Here is a 16,083-nt window from a genome sequence, read left to right as displayed (position 1 = left end):
AGGATAGTTATGTTAGTTAGGATAGTTAGTTAGGAAGGATAGTTATGATAGTTAGGATAGTTATGTCGGAAATCATCCCTGAAGAGAGGGCAAAGGGGGGTGGAATTGAAAGTGTTAATGAATTGCCTAATAATTGAAGTAAGCAATGCGCGAATTGAATGATTGCTATTAGCATTATCTAGTCGCTATACGTACTTTAGCTGCTGTCACTAATTCCACGCAGACGAAGTCGCGGGCAAAGGCTAGTAATGAATATTTTTATATTTTCATCAACGCCATCCGTAATTTTTCGTTAGTCAATTATTTTTATCACACTTCTATAAAAATCTGGCACACACGCAGTTGTCAGATATTTTTAAAGCATTTTTCGTGTGAGATGATGATGATCAGTTATAATATTATAGTACAGATGACTGTACTTTATTAACTTAATTATGCAGTCCAAAATACTATTTCTATATGGCTCTCAAACCGCGGAAGAAATCACAGCACTAGAAAAAACTACGATAGATACTTATTGAGCTGTTTATGACCATACTCAGTTCTTCTAAATAAGTCGTTCATCATTACTTCATACATTTAAAGGCGATTTTCGCTTGATTGCACTTGACCACTGTTGCGTTTGCATTTCAAGGAAATGTATACTTTGTTACAAAGGATTAAGGATGGTTTTAAATAGTTCAGGCTAGGTGCATTTTTATATGAGTTCCGTGCGCCCTTGTGGTCTATATTAGGGAGATAGGCAATGTAGGAACAAGACAGTTTTTATCTAATGAGGCCGTTGTAATAGACACTAGGTACAGTTGTCCAGGTATATTGTAGGTACAGTTGGATATAAAAGTGGATTCTAGTATAATCGAAATTAAGCGATCAGCTTTGTAAAAAACTTAAATCGTTGTTCTAGAATCTAGATAATAACTTACATACGTCAAAATTTATATTGTAGTAAAGGTCCTTTCCTATCCTTCCTCTTCCTCCTTCCCTGGTTCAGACACTTCTAATAAGAAATAATATTTTAAACCAGGAAATTAATATACAATTAATAGCAATGAAAACTATTACTTGAATTTTGTATGGATTCTCTGTACAAAATGTATCAATTTCTATTTGATCATTGAACATATTTGTCATATTAATAGCAGAAGGCCTAAGTGATTATGTGACTATGTGATCAGTGTCCCAAGTATATACCAAGCATTGAACCAAGTGCACACAGTGAACTAAGTGTGCACAGTGAGTCAAGAGTACACAGTGGACAAAGTAGAGTGAACAATCATGGCGACTCAAGCGCCACCGCGTGTCTCACGCAATGTCTCGTTGCCGGCGGGACGGCAGCCACCAGCGGTCAGCTTACTTGCCAGGAGGACGCTGTCTGAAAGGTATGAATCGTATACAGTGAATCAATTGCATACACAGTGAACCTAGTTACAGTAATGTAACCAAGTAGTACGTGTCTCACATATTATCATATGCGTATGTTTTGAGCGACGGCGCTTAGAGCTGGATGCCAAGCGCGACGATATAAAAGCGAGACCACCTGCGGCAATACATTGTAATTACACAAGTGGTGTGCTCACATGCCCAATGTTCGCGAACTTTTAGTAACAAGATCGGCTACGTCAGCCACTTGCGAGCACTCCAGAGACAGCAACGGAGTTGATAGCAGTCGCCGTGGCCGAATCGGCCGTGGAGTTATTATTATCATATGCGTTTAGAAGAATATTACGACGGTTCATAGATCGGTCTCTTCACTGTCGCCGGCTTAAGGAGTTTTTTTATCTCTTCTTCTTCTTCAGCGAGTATCCTCCCACTGTTGACTATACGCCTCTCCAATTCTCCTCCGAGCAAACCACTTTGCTCTCTTTCTTCCAGAGCGTGCCTGCAATCTTTTAATGTCATCCTCCCATCTGGTTCGAGGTATGCGATACGGTCTTTTAGAATGGCCTCCACGCTAGGACACGCTTGCCCCACCTTTCATCTCGACGATATACGTGCCCGGTCCATTCAGAGTACCGATCGAGAGTCGACCGATGTCTACTACTTTCGTCCGTCGTCAGATCTTGTTTCAAATTCTATCGCAGAGAGATAATTATACCAAGCTTTGCCCTTTGTTTGCCAGGGGATTATCTATATTAAACGTAAACTTAAGCCTTATATCCATCAGTGACTCAGCAGAAACTTTAAGAAATTGAGAGTAACATTTCTCTCCAAACCACATCCCTTAATCTGATATAAAAGAAATTGAGTTTCTGCTCCAATCCCACGTTATCGTTTCAAGCGAAAACCAAACCCTAGTCACGATATTAGAAGCGGCATTCGAATGTTTACATCTGATCCTATTTGATATTAATTTGACACATGCACAACCGGGCACGTATGTCGTCGGGATGATAGGTGGGAGTCCTAGGGTGGAGGCCATTCTAAAAGACCGGATCACAGACCTCGAACCAGATGGGAGGATGACATTAAAAGATTGCAAGCACAATCTGGAGGAGAAAAGCAGCAAATTGGGTTGCTTGGGGAAGAATTGGAGAGGTGTATGTTCATTGCACATACGTGTCACTCGCACCGGTACAGTATAGTTTTCAACGATTACATCGATATTATGTAGGTCGTACTGCGCAATTTTCACTAAGGCACCAATTCCGCCAATGCTAAAGAATTGGCTATTTTGTGCCTTTTGATCACACGCCAATTTTTTCTATAGAACAGTCAAATCTTCTTCGCTATTTTGATTCAATGTTTCACAGTACAAAATGGTCAGCTTACATTTCCACCTCGGGTTACTTTAGTTAAATTGCCGATAGTTACATTTAAGGGTCCATATTGGGTCGCATAATAATTGATTGTCCTAATGTAATGTTACGCATAAAACTCATTTCGCATAATTGTTATTGTACTGAAAATATTAATATTTCTGAAAAATTATAACACAAACCTAACCTAACCTACCCTATTCTACACAACCTATGCAAAATATTTTCGAAAATACTTTCTGTTTCAGCTGTAGAAAATATATGCGAATAAAGTTTTATGCGTAACATTACATTATGACAATTAATTATTATGCGACGAGATAGGATCCCTACATTTAATCCTATTACGAACCACTTCGTTCGTTCGTTCGTCTATTTGCCTTTCTATCGTTCGAATATGCAATAGCTATTAGAGAGGCAGATAAAGTAATTTCTATTTTCAATTTTCGCGATACCAAATTTTACAAAAAAATCCGCATGCTAGTTTCCGAACCACCTACACTAGGTTCAAAATGTAATTATTAAAAAATAATATATAATTGAAGTTAAATCAATGTCAAATCAATTTCGTACCCTTCGGTGTCGAGACCCTTGGCCCGTGGGGTCCGACCGCGTCTACACTATTTAAGGATTTATCCAAAAGGATAGCAGACGCCACTGGTGATCGTAGAGCTGGCAGCTTCCTCGCACAAAGAATAAGTATTGCGATACAGCGGGGAAATGCTGCCAGCATCTACGGCACCATTCCGCAGGATAGTTTGTAATTATTTATTTTTAGATTAGTTTTATTTATTTTTAGATTTAGTTTTTAAGTTTTGTAGGTTAGTTATTTAATTATGTTTTAAGTATCATTTTTGTTTGTAGGTATTAAGTTTATATCAGATTAAGATCAGATTTTCAATCCGAATGCCGTACGAAATGTACCTAATGTCCGACCTCGAATCGCATCATTAAGGGCCCGGGATTGCCGTGAAATTGGAATCGCAAGAAACGGCTCCCGACACGAACGGCAAGAAATTTGAAACCTTGTGTTCCTGATGGAAGGGTTACTACGTTTTATTTCAGTATAGATAGTTTTAGACCGACATTTGATAAATAGGTGAAATATTGTCTGGTTTCGACACGAACAATTTTCGACAATAAAAAAGCATGACACTTTTTTGCAGGTACTTCTATAGTTGAATAATAAATCAATTTTTTAACATGCAGATACGTCTGCGAGCGATATTCCAAATTTTATATTAAAGGAAAAAATTAGCGTGTGTGTGTATTAGCGTGTATTAGTGTGTGTGTAGCGTGTGTTAGCTCAATTGGCAGAGCTAACACACGGATTGTGGAGGTTGCGGGTTCAAGTCCTGCCGGAAGCGTAATTTTTCCATTTTTTCCTTTAATATAAAATTTTTAATAATAAATATGTGAAATTAGAAACAAGAGATTACTTGTCTTGTGATTAGCAGTTTAGAATCCAAAAATCCAAAAGTATTTAATATGTTACCCCAAACCCCAAGTAACAAAAAGTCTTCTTTTGAAAAACAAGTCAAAACACGTATTTCTTATTAATTTCCCTGTCTTCATTTTAACACTAACTATAAGTAATTGGAACATATTAAACCGTCAAAGAAACTTATTTATAACTTATAAAAATAACAAGATATTTATTTTGTTCAAGTATTTTCCCTATAAAATCTAATATAAGTCCAAAACATTGTGTTAAAACAAAACTTGGCAAATTCTTGCGACCCATTCCGTGCTTTGATCCCATTCTGATGCGAGGAATTCAATAATGTTGCTTTTAACAGTCCGGAATTTTAAGTGATTCTAGCCAAGACACACAAAATACATTGCTGCCAGTTTTGATATATCTGTATTTACTTGGGAGCGCCGTCATATTGAATTCCTAGTTTGATACAGAAAATTCTTAAAACCTTTCGATTCAGTGCAAGAATGATGCAAAATTTGTGAGGTTAGTTAGGAAGAAATAATCTAAATCATCCACTTTCATTTGAATTGTATTTGTTTTCTTTTCAAATTGCGGATTTCCGAAATTACCTACACCGACAGTCGACACAAATACATCTAAATACTTACAGGAGACAGTTGCGTCAGATATTGACAGACATGACAATACACAGCCTAAATTACTGAAGGAACATTAAAATTTTAAACGTATTCTTCAAATGTTGTACCTAGTGATACACTAATAAAGGTCTTTTGGAACTTCGACTTCAAGGGGCTGAATTTTTCGACTCTACGCGGTTGAAATCCTAGGCGGCAATAAATAGTTTATAATAAGCGTAATCTCGTTTGTCTTAATGCGATGTCGTATGTCATCAGTCTCACTTTTAACCTTTAAAAAATTCGTCATAAGTTACAAAAAACGCTCACCCACTCGCATTGTCTTTATCCTTCCAAAACGCCGTAAGGATCCGTCTCATATGTTATTGTAGTTTTTTCTTCCTCATGTAGGCGTCTGTCTGTCTGTCTGTGTCGTTGCCCCCTGGCTGCCGTCGCGCTGTGACGTAGGTTTTGGTGCAGGTGATTCCTTATTGCTGAGACATTAGGATGCTCTCGATTTTGGTGATATGAGGAGGACTTTGGAATTCATTAACTTGTTGTGTGGCGTTTTACGTGTCCGTGAAGACGGATTAAATTGAATGGATTTAGAAAATTAAACTTAAATATTATAAGTACTTATTGCCTGTTTTCTTAATACTTCGTAATTAAGTTCGAAATAGCAGAAGACGGATCTTGTTTCTTTTAATAATTTGTATTGACTCAATTTGGAAAGCTAACGACGAAAATCAGGGGTTCCTGTTATTACGGGAAATATTAAACACATCAAACATTTCCCACATAAACTGGGTTGTGGACCCACACTACCCCGGCCGTGACCGACTTCTATGAACACGGGGTGTGCAGCATGTCATCATCTAATAGTTTCCTAGTAATCGTAGTAAATACTGACATTGCAGTCTAGGTAATCGAGTTCTGAGAATTAAGTTATATGTATAGTTTCCCTTTGCCTTTAGGTAACTAGTAGAAAATTCCACGTGAGATACTAACGAATACACACTAATTTATACATTATCGTATAGCACAGATAAAGTAATTATTGAGAAACATTAAAAACAATTACATAGTGTCTTCAAATCCAGTAGCACTTTAAGTCCACCATAATATTCGTATATGTATATTAAATATACTCGTACATGCAATACATTTTTGCTCAATGATTCACGTAAGTAATTTACTACGAGTATATCTGCAAGGTTGAATGTAGGATTCCTGTCTAAAAACCTACGTCTGTATAAAATTTATGGTGTCGGTTTTAATAATCATTAGCAAGAAATAAATATGTATACACATACACCTTGCCAAAATAGTTCTACTTGTACAGGTACAAGTAGAACTATTTTGGCAAGGTCTTGTAAACACCTTCACCATTTTCCCAAATAAATACCAATACATCAGTACCAAGCCCATCCAATACCTTAATTGCTTCTTCATTTGCCGTCGAATCTAATCTGCAACTCATTTGTCATCCCCCCTCGTTCAATCTTCCTTCTTACACCCCTTCACTTAAGATTCAATATCCTTCGCATGTCTGTTTGTATGGCCTCCTGTTTAGAACCCATCAAATACCGATCAAACGGTGTCCGGTGCTATCATCCATCACGGCGTACGTTACCCTTTGAGGCCTAAAAATAGATTTTCGACTCATTATTGATTTGTGTGGATCAAAAACGGGATAATGGGGATTTGTTTCATTTTAAATTGGTTGTGGTAAAGTAATATTAATCATGGCAGTAATAACAATGATTAATGGTGAAATTTATTTGGGGTGTACCTCAAGGTTGTATATTAGGTCACCTACTTTACGTCAAATGGAAAGACTAGAACTTTCAGACTTTATAAACTGAAAAAAGATGTCATATCTTGAAGGAAAAATTACTCATGTCATGGATTCTAGTTTACATATTGATATTTGTGTTTTCATACACGTGAACAACAAAAAAGGCATTGAATTTTAAGCAGTGACAAGAAATAAAGAAATCATTTATTTCAGACTAAACTGATCCGAAGTCCTAAACTATTTTAGTAAATTTAAACTTAACAAAATTGTCAATCATTATAAAAGCTCTCACAAAAGTCAATAGAACAAATAAGTGTTGGAATAACCCGCTGAGATGAGATGGAATCGGATTAGGGCTGAGTGCTCTCGAGTCGCGAATTACGTCGCCGTGGCGGATAATTTCATATCAGAAGCGCTTTAAATTGTACGAGAGTTGGATAAAATTGCTGTGCTTGATAATTTTAATATATTCACGCTGAGCACTAAGTACTTAGTAGATGTCTTTGTAATTAAAAAAATAATGTACCTATTCATGCTGAAGTGAGTAGTCAGTCGAAGATGTCTGTGTAAGTAATTAAATAGTATTGATATTTTATTATGTTGTTCCCATTTAATTTTAATGTCAATTATGGTGGTCAGGCCGACATCAAAATGTATATAGAGATGTAGGTTTCTACTTAGGTAGGAATCCTACACAAAATCTTGCAGATATAGTTATGCATTAGCTGACAAATTACTTCTATGTAATGACTATATTTACTTTTTATTATTTGGACCCTGTCGTGTCCCGCTGCTGGGCAAAGGCTTCCCCCAATTTCTCCACTGATTTCTAGCCAGTGCTGTGTCTGGCCACTCCTTCAAGAAGGAGTCCAGTTCTTTCCGCCATCACCGCCAGATTTGAGTTTTCATCCAACTTATTGTACTGTTCCTCGGTTAACTCGGGTCGTGTGTCAGATGCCAAAGGTTAAAATACGGCGCAGCTCATTGCTCGCCAAATTTGCAGTTTCCTGTTCTTGTTTGTACAATATTCCTTTACACTATCAACAATCGTGGGGACGATTATACCTTAACAATTTGATATGGTTTTCATATTGTTTTCATACTAGCTTCTGTCTGCGACTTTGTCGGCGAGGAATGATGATGATTTATCAAAACTACCCAATGTCCTTCCCCCGCGCCATCTATATCGATTTCTATATATATTCTAGAGGGAATAATTTTCGTATTTAAAATATTATAATAGGAATTACAGGAGGGATAGTAGGGGTTAGTTAAGAGATAGTAAAGATAATAGTTGGGCTTAGTAGGGATGACCTTGCCTTGAATCAGTGTGCGCGGCTGCACCGTTCAGCGTTAACGGCTCTCGTGAAAATGATATGTGTCGTCTGAGACGGTATTAGTTAGAACATATAAACCAAACAGGTTTTGAACCTAATGCCATTAGCTGGCGATTATATTGTGTTTGTCTGTGGTTTTTTATTCTGTCGTTTTGGTTTGTTACCAATGAATATACTTTCAGTTTTACATTTCTGCTACAGTATAATATTTTCTTATTTCAATCCTTGTAGATTTCCACTCCAAACCCAATACCTAGCTTATGGGCCCAGCATGCTTCCACACTCGCCCTTATTGGTGCGTGGGAGACTTCTGATTACAAGGCAAAGGTCATATCAAAATAAGATCACAGTTCAAGTTTTTAAGGCAGGATCGGCCTCCGTTTCGAATGGCAATTAAATTTCATTGAATCATAATAGCGTTTTAGTTCACATTGGTCTCGTGCAAGTTTTGGCACGTGTTGGGTTTATTGGAGTTTTATTGTTCTTTGTTTCGTGGTTAGCTTTCCAAGTTGTGTCAATGGGGTTGGCAACTGGCAAACGTTTGCATAGATGGCGCCAACATAATTTGCCCCTTTTTCTATGAGATTTGGCTTAAAGGGCTGGCGTCCAGGACATAAAATTCCATTAAAAGAAACATATATTTGACACAATTCTCGTTGCATTAGTCCCTCACTATTGCATTATTCAATAAAAGAAAACAATACAGAACGAAAACTGCAGCACCTTGTCTGTCCAAAGTTTTTATACATTTCTTCGCATTATACCTAATACTACGCGTTGCATTTTATCCAGTCAATGGTGTTTAATTCAACTAGGAGTTAACCTGTTATACATGATATAATAATATACTCCGCCTGGTACTCTCTTCCCGTCTATTGTAGGTCACCTGACTGACACAAGCCTACGTCATCATGCGACAGCGCTATATGATAATATGCGATAACGCTATATATAGCGGCCATGTGATTGTGACGTAGGCTTGTGTCACTCTGGAAAGACCATGTTTTATTAGACTATGCCTGTTATAGTTATATAACAGGATATCTACAACTGTAAGTCTTCAGGTTACTCTCACTATTCCATAACCTAATGAAAATTGTAACCTAGCCTTCAAAGAACTAAGTCTTATTTGCAACTGTGCTTTAAACGCTAGTGCGGAAAGTGAATGGTCTAGATGCGTTTGTGTACGGGAATAGTCCAGTTTCCGGCCGATGTTTGGAGCGGCTTCCTTCGCGACCGACCTTTGGTTCGATTTGTGTGTCATCTCTATATTTAGAGCTAGATCGAGAACAGGTATTGTGCGGTTGAAGGGGATACCATATTTGTGTTGATGTATTGATGATAAATGCTGTTTTTAGTTCAAGCCTTGATGTGAGTTTAATGATCAAGTGTCTACATTGAGAGACACTAGGGCACTAGTTAAGTAAATGATCGTTATTTTTATATCTTTACGTCTTAACTTAACATATCTACTTACTATGTAAATTCTTGTTTACGTTAGATTTTTGTAATCTTTTAACGCGGAATATACAATTAATACGTACATATTTTGAGTTGTTGGTTTTGGACTAGGGAATCACGCTGTAAAATTAAATACTTCCAAAAAATAGTATTTTTCATTTCCGATAATGAAATAAGTTCGCCATAACTACTTATGGCAACTTTATATGCTATATTTTTTTGTCTAACATCACAGAACTCAAGTTACACAAAGATGTTACTTAAACTAAAATCACATTATCTGTTTCACCACTGGGTCCTTACGAATGTTAACAGCTGCCGTTTGGTTTTACAGTGACCTTGAAGGTGGCGCGGCGACGGCGCCATCAGGCAGTTCCAGCAGCTCCAGCCTGTCTTCCAGAAGTAACGAGAGCACCACGGTGCCCGCTGATCCGCAAGGTGAGATGTTCTTCTCTTTAAATACCTTCGGGTCTGGGGGGAATGGATTTTGTATTCAAAGATCCATATAGTACATGGAACATCCAAATTTTTGAAGCGTTAAATCTATCATATTTCTCAAATTATAAGTGTAGTGTTTTATAAGCACTTCAAAGAAAGATCGTAAAAACTAACTAAGAGAACAATTCTCCTAGGACTCAATTTCTAAAACTCAAAGCAGTTTTTTGCTGTCAACTGACATTCAGGAGATATTGTCTTGCATACCTACTGCCTCTTAAGTCTGGCTCTGAGTTATATGGACAATTGTGGTTCTTTAGTGGATCTTCACATTTCTATTACATCATAAATCTTGAAATTTACTTTCCAGCTTCCCAATCGGACTGGTCGGAGGAGGAAGACCCGCTAGCCCCGCAGTGGGCGGACAGCCTCCCCCCTCAAATTCTGGATTCGCTGCTCCTGGACAAGCGGCACAGGAAACGTCAGGAGGTTATCCATGGTGAGTTGGTAACATTGAGAGACTTATATTGTGTAGAAAGGCCAAAAAAAATACAGAAGAACATTGCGTGCAAGGAAATTAGCAATTTACATTACATTTACTCGGTCGGTGCCAAACAAGCGATCTATCCACTACATTCCTTTTGACTCTTATGGTTCTGAGAAGGTCTTCAAATATGACTTATACTTTTGTAAAAATTTAAAAATGTGTCCCTAAACTTTTGTAAGAAATATAGTTTGGCCCAGGACTGTCTCATTTCAAACAGAGAGAATCATATTTGATGGTTATTTGTAAGATATCTGAAAGTTAAATGAGACGGGAACAAATAACAGCAACGTATTTCATATATTGAAGAAAGTCAAGAAGTGATGTGACGACACATGTCAGTAAGAACAGAAAAATAAAACCTATCTAATGAGGTTGCGTTCTAAATCTGTCCAACAATAATGTCTTTGTTTTACGCTGCTAGTCTAATTACGCGTAATTTTCCTGGTTCTTATAGACTGAAAAGTTGTGTTTTTGCCAGATTATAACAACTTTTTGTTTTTCTCCAACAGAACTAATCGTCTCCGAAGGCTCCCACGTCCGTTGGCTCAAAGTCCTCGGTGTCGACTTCCTTCGACCTCTCGAAAAGCAGCCGTCTCTTTTACCCGCCGAAGAACTGAGGGCACTCTTCCCCAACCTCCCTGGAGTTAGAGAGAGACACATGAAGTTGTACGCCGATCTGAGGGCGCTGAGGAATGATTCGAGTAACCATATTGTACCGATTAGGGCGGTTGCTGATGCCATGCTTGGAACGGTGAGTAATGCTATCTCTCTTACTCTTAGCACTCTTGCCTGGTGTTAGAGAGGGACACATGAAGTTGTACGCGGATATGAGGGCGCTGAGGAATGATTCGAGTAATCTTGCTACGATCCTGACATACCTGATAAGTGATAAGTGTGATAAGGGAAAAGTGTGGACTGAACGAAGATGTAGTAACAAAAATTGAGAAAGGTATGTTGAGATGGTGAAATAAGGCTGACAAAGAGAGTGTATAAGGGAGAAGTAGAAGCGGGTGTTGGAAGGGGTAGACCTTGGCGGACTTTCTCTGATCAGATCGGGGAAATCCTGAAGAAAGGCCAGGTCAAGAGCACCCTGAGCCGTCGAGCGTTTATGAGGAATGTTATGAAAGTGAAGGAAGCGAAAGAGGTATTTTATCTATGAAAGCTAATATGTGGTATTTGTCCATAGTTGGGTGACTCGGGCTACGCGTCCTGCCTGTCCCGGTTCTGCCGCGGCCAACGGCTCGCGTTGGAGACTCTCCGCGAACGACGCAGGAAGAACAAAGAACTGCACCATTTCCTGTCAGCCCGTGAGCAGCTACCGAGATGTGGAAGATTGCAATTGAGAGATCTATTAGCCTGTGTCTGGCAGAGGTGAGTTTTGGAACATTTTTATTATAAACGTTTAAAAAATTGTCGGCATTGAGGAGAAAAATAAAAGTTGAATGATAGAGTTTAAGAGTGGTATTTCATTTGTCCAATTTCTTTGACCAATGTCATTGCGTCTCTCTTTCTCATTAAGCAAATATGAGACAAAATACACATTGGACAAATAAATTGTACAGGTGCAATACCACCCTAAGACAATTTTGACTTATGTATTTGTAAGAAAGCGATAAAACACAATTTAACTAAATCAGGCCCGTAAATTAAAAAAATAAGGGGGTTAGTCTTCAGCCACGTGAAAGGTATATATACCAATCATTCTTTTTTGTCACAAATCTCCTTCAATCTCTTAAAGTAATCAAACCATTAACTGTCGCATTTTATTCCAGATTAACGAAGTACCAGCTCCTCCTACAAGGCATCGTGGACACGGTGTGCGAGTCAGACGCGGACACGGACGAGGACATCGCCCAACTGAAGAAAGCGCACGACACCGCCAAAGATGTGCTGCAGAGTGTCGACACTGCCATCAGGACCGCTGAGAATGACCACAGGTATGTACACGTTACATGGCGACCCTGACACAAAAACATAGCTCAGCTGAAGACAGCTCGGAACACCGCCAAAGATGTGCTGCAGAGTGTCGACACTGCCATCAGAATCGCTGAGAATGACCACAGGTATGTACACGTGACATGGCGACCCTGACACAAAAACATAACTCAGCTGAAGACAGCTCGGGACACCGACAAGTATGTGTTGCAGAGTGTCGACACTGCCATCAGGGCCGCTGAGAATGGCCACAGGTATCTACACGTTACATGGCGACCCTGACACAAAAACATAGCTGAGCTGAAGACAGCTCGGGACACCGGCAAAGATTTCTTACAGAGTGTCGTCACTGTTATTAGGACCGCTGAGAATAACCATAGGTATAAGTTATTAGACACTGAGGCGAGTAAAGTGACTGAAAGATAAACCATACTTATTAGAAAATAAGTACATAGTCATTTTTTTTTCTGGCTTACTCCCTGAAGTACATAGTCATAAATCTACGGTTACTCCACAAGTGACATGGCTACCCTGCCAACGAGTCGTTCAAACGACGACAGCGCCACTGAATCGCGCCCACAATATCGGCAAAGGTTTAATGCAGAGTTTTGAAACTACGATATTTTACTTATAAAGTTTAAATAGAGTGTCTAATGGCGCCATTTTAAACTTATAATTAATGGACCGATTGAGTTTAAATTTGACATCTAAATTTTTTACCCGGACGTAGTAAATAAGTAGTCCAAACATTTTAATGTATCACATAGTTTTGTGTTCCTTAATTATTAAAGTCATTTGTGGTTTATTCAGATAGTAACTTCTAAGGTGTTTCAAACTCTTAAGAAATTACTTGGTATATAAAGACTTTGTGAAAAGGCAGAGAAACGTAATAGAAAGTAATCTCTCCAGGCGTGTGTTGTGCCTGGGGACCGAAGTCAATTGGCAGTTGGTCAGGAGTCATATTTATTGTAACTGACATTCGGAACACAATAAGAGTGATGTAGGAAATGCTAACACCATCTGTTAGGATCTTGTGGCAAGTTGACAGACGCCATTTCTTGACAATCTGTACTTTTTTTACAGGCTTCGAACAATCCAGAACAAACTGGAAATCCGCGCGGGCAGTGAATGGGAAGAGTTGCGCAGACTGGACCTAACCCAGCGACAACTGCGCATGGAAGGAGACTTGGCCATCAGGCATGATGGCAACAAGAAGATCAGCGTGCTGGTGAGTTATCTTCTAGAACAGGATCTCTCTCTTCTTGATCGGGATACTCTTGACACAGCGGTCGTGTTCATCATTGGAAGTCTCCCTTTGTGACACGTTTGACGGCTCGCCTCCACTCCTCCTTGAGGGCTGCGCGTTTAGCGCATTCGTGCAAGAGGCCGTCCATTGCTGCCTTTATTTGGTCCGTCCACCTCATGGGCGACGACTAGAACAGGATAGAATAATATAAATAAATATTATAGGACATTCTTACACAGATTGACCAAGTCCCACAGTAAGCTCAAGAAGGCTTGTGTTGTGGGTACTCAGACAACGATATATATAATGCATAAATACTTAAATACATAGAAAACATGACGCAGGAACAAATATCTGTGTCATCACACAAATAAATTCCCTTACTGGGATTCGAATCCGGGACCATCGGCTTCACAGGCAGGGTCACTACCCACTAGGCCAGACCGGTCGTCAAAAATGAAGGTTTAGAAGAAGCGCTCAATTTATTATGGCCTCCCAAACAACAAGTAAAAGTCACGTTGGCCCAGTCAAATAAAAACATGTCGAAAGTGTCTGCCAAAGGGTGGTATTCCACTTGTCTGCATTTGCGTCTCACATTTTGCTTAATGAGAGTGTGAGACGCAATGCACATTGGACCAAGAAATTGGACAGGTCGAATACCCCATCCAGCGTCTTCCGGCGGCCTTAACAAGGTCGTCCGTCCATCTTGTGGGTGGACGTGCTACGCTGCGCTTGCTAGTCCGTGGTCTCCACTCGAGCACTTTCGACCCCATCGGCCATCTTACCCGCTCACTATGGTAGTTAATCCAATATTAGAATAATGCTAAACTAATATTATCTATTTGCAGGCCCTGATGCTGACGGACGTGTTGGTCCTCCTGCAGCGAGAAGGCGACAAGTTCGTTCTCCGGCCCATTCCTGCTCCGAGCCAGCAGGGGGCGCTCTCGCCTCTCGTCAAATGGTTCGTACAAATAATAGATTTCTTCTTTTACCTCCTGAGACTTAGCGCCACTAGCACCATTCCACTGACCCGGGGTTAACCGGTTAAACCTGGAGTTACCATGGTTACCAGCACCGTTTGACACGGTTAAACCGCTTTACCCTGGGTTAGTGGGATGGTGCAAGTGGCCCTAAATGTACATTAGAATGTACATATGCGTTGTAATCTAATTTGAACTTTTCATGAACCAAATAAAGTAGCATTTCTTTTATTTCGTTGCTGTATAAAACAAACGAAATTCGTTCCAATTTACTTATAGAATAAGGTACAAATTAAACATTGGGAATCTTTATATCTTCGTTCGAATCCAATAGCAGTTTGCGGTATTTAAATAAAATTCCATATACAATACACTTATAAGTTCCATGAAATTATTGCATGATCTCCGATTTGGAAAATGCAACCTTTTTGTAAATAAAAATCGGATCTTATTGTGTCAGGCTCCTGAGATATTCTTGAAACTTTTAACTATCAAAGAAACTTACTTTACAGTACATATGGTGCTACTTTACCACACTAGTGCGATAATTGGCACATTACGTAACTATGGCGAAAATGTAAAGGACCATATACTGTAAAACGTTGTACGATACATAATTCGCAAGTCGTGTCGATTTAAAATACTCCCTTCGGTCGTTAATTTATCGTCACTCGTTTCGAATTTGATTTTTTTTCCTCCTTTGTATCGTAATGTACTATTGTAGAACGTTTTTACGTCACTAACATCAAAGAGAATTTGAAATAAAGAGTTACTGTCATGGTAAATTATGTAGCTACAGTACCTACTTACATTTACTGCCATCTTTCGACAAGATTAAAACTGTTAGAACGCCATTTGACTGATATGTGTTAACTTGTTAAATATTAATATTAACACCATGCTGAAGGTTACGGCGCTTTCTCTCGAAAAGATTGCCCCATACCTTTGGCCTAATGTCGAGTAGATGGCGTTAATATTAATCTATAACAAGTTAACACATATCAGTGAAAGAGTAAGGATCAGAGTCAAATGGCTTTCTAACAGTTTTAATCTTCTGTGGAAAAGATGGCAGTAAATTTACAGTGGCTACATAATTTACTTTGACAATCGTCCTCTGTACACTCTATTCTGTTTGCTAACATGTATTGTATACCTATATTGTAGGGATAAAGTGTTGTTCCGGCCGAACGCGGCGGCTCGCAACACGTTCTTCCTGATGAACATCAACGGGGTGCAGATGCACGAACTGTCCGCCAACACGCCCGCAGAATACGCCACGTATGTACACTTACTTCTTCTTCTTTATTAGGGGCTATATAATGCTCCAAAGCCTATGTATCACTGCGACCATTCCTGATCTATTGTGATCGCCACCTACTACAACTCTCGATCCAGACCTGCAACTTCAAACAGCTGCAGGATCCTTTTGGTCTCGAGAGACTACCTCCTCCGGGCGCAATATGTGTCCGCCCCAGATTAGGTCACGAGTACGCATTAGGCAAGGGCACTCTGTGAGGGTGTGCAAGGGCGTCT

The 16,083-nt window shown here is 39.3% G+C and overlaps 1 protein-coding gene across 1 annotated transcript in view; it reads left to right on the top strand.

Annotated features, from left to right (window-relative positions):
• LOC134675738 (uncharacterized) overlaps positions 1 to 16,083 on the top strand; it is a 272,173-nt gene that overhangs the window by 240,048 nt on the left and 16,042 nt on the right. The window contains exons 21-28 of the mRNA XM_063534048.1: positions 9,742 to 9,845; positions 10,213 to 10,341; positions 10,899 to 11,140; positions 11,576 to 11,760; positions 12,162 to 12,326; positions 13,408 to 13,552; positions 14,419 to 14,531; positions 15,715 to 15,828. Of these exons, the coding sequence (XP_063390118.1) occupies positions 9,742 to 9,845; positions 10,213 to 10,341; positions 10,899 to 11,140; positions 11,576 to 11,760; positions 12,162 to 12,326; positions 13,408 to 13,552; positions 14,419 to 14,531; positions 15,715 to 15,828 (1,197 nt within the window). The remainder of the gene's footprint in view (positions 1 to 9,741; positions 9,846 to 10,212; positions 10,342 to 10,898; positions 11,141 to 11,575; positions 11,761 to 12,161; positions 12,327 to 13,407; positions 13,553 to 14,418; positions 14,532 to 15,714; positions 15,829 to 16,083) is intronic.

The sequence above is a fragment of the Cydia fagiglandana genome, chromosome 23 (genome assembly GCF_963556715.1).
Source record: "Cydia fagiglandana chromosome 23, ilCydFagi1.1, whole genome shotgun sequence".
Classification (NCBI taxonomy): Eukaryota; Metazoa; Arthropoda; class Insecta; order Lepidoptera; family Tortricidae; genus Cydia; species Cydia fagiglandana.
This window is presented reverse-complemented; position numbering and strand designations above follow the sequence as displayed.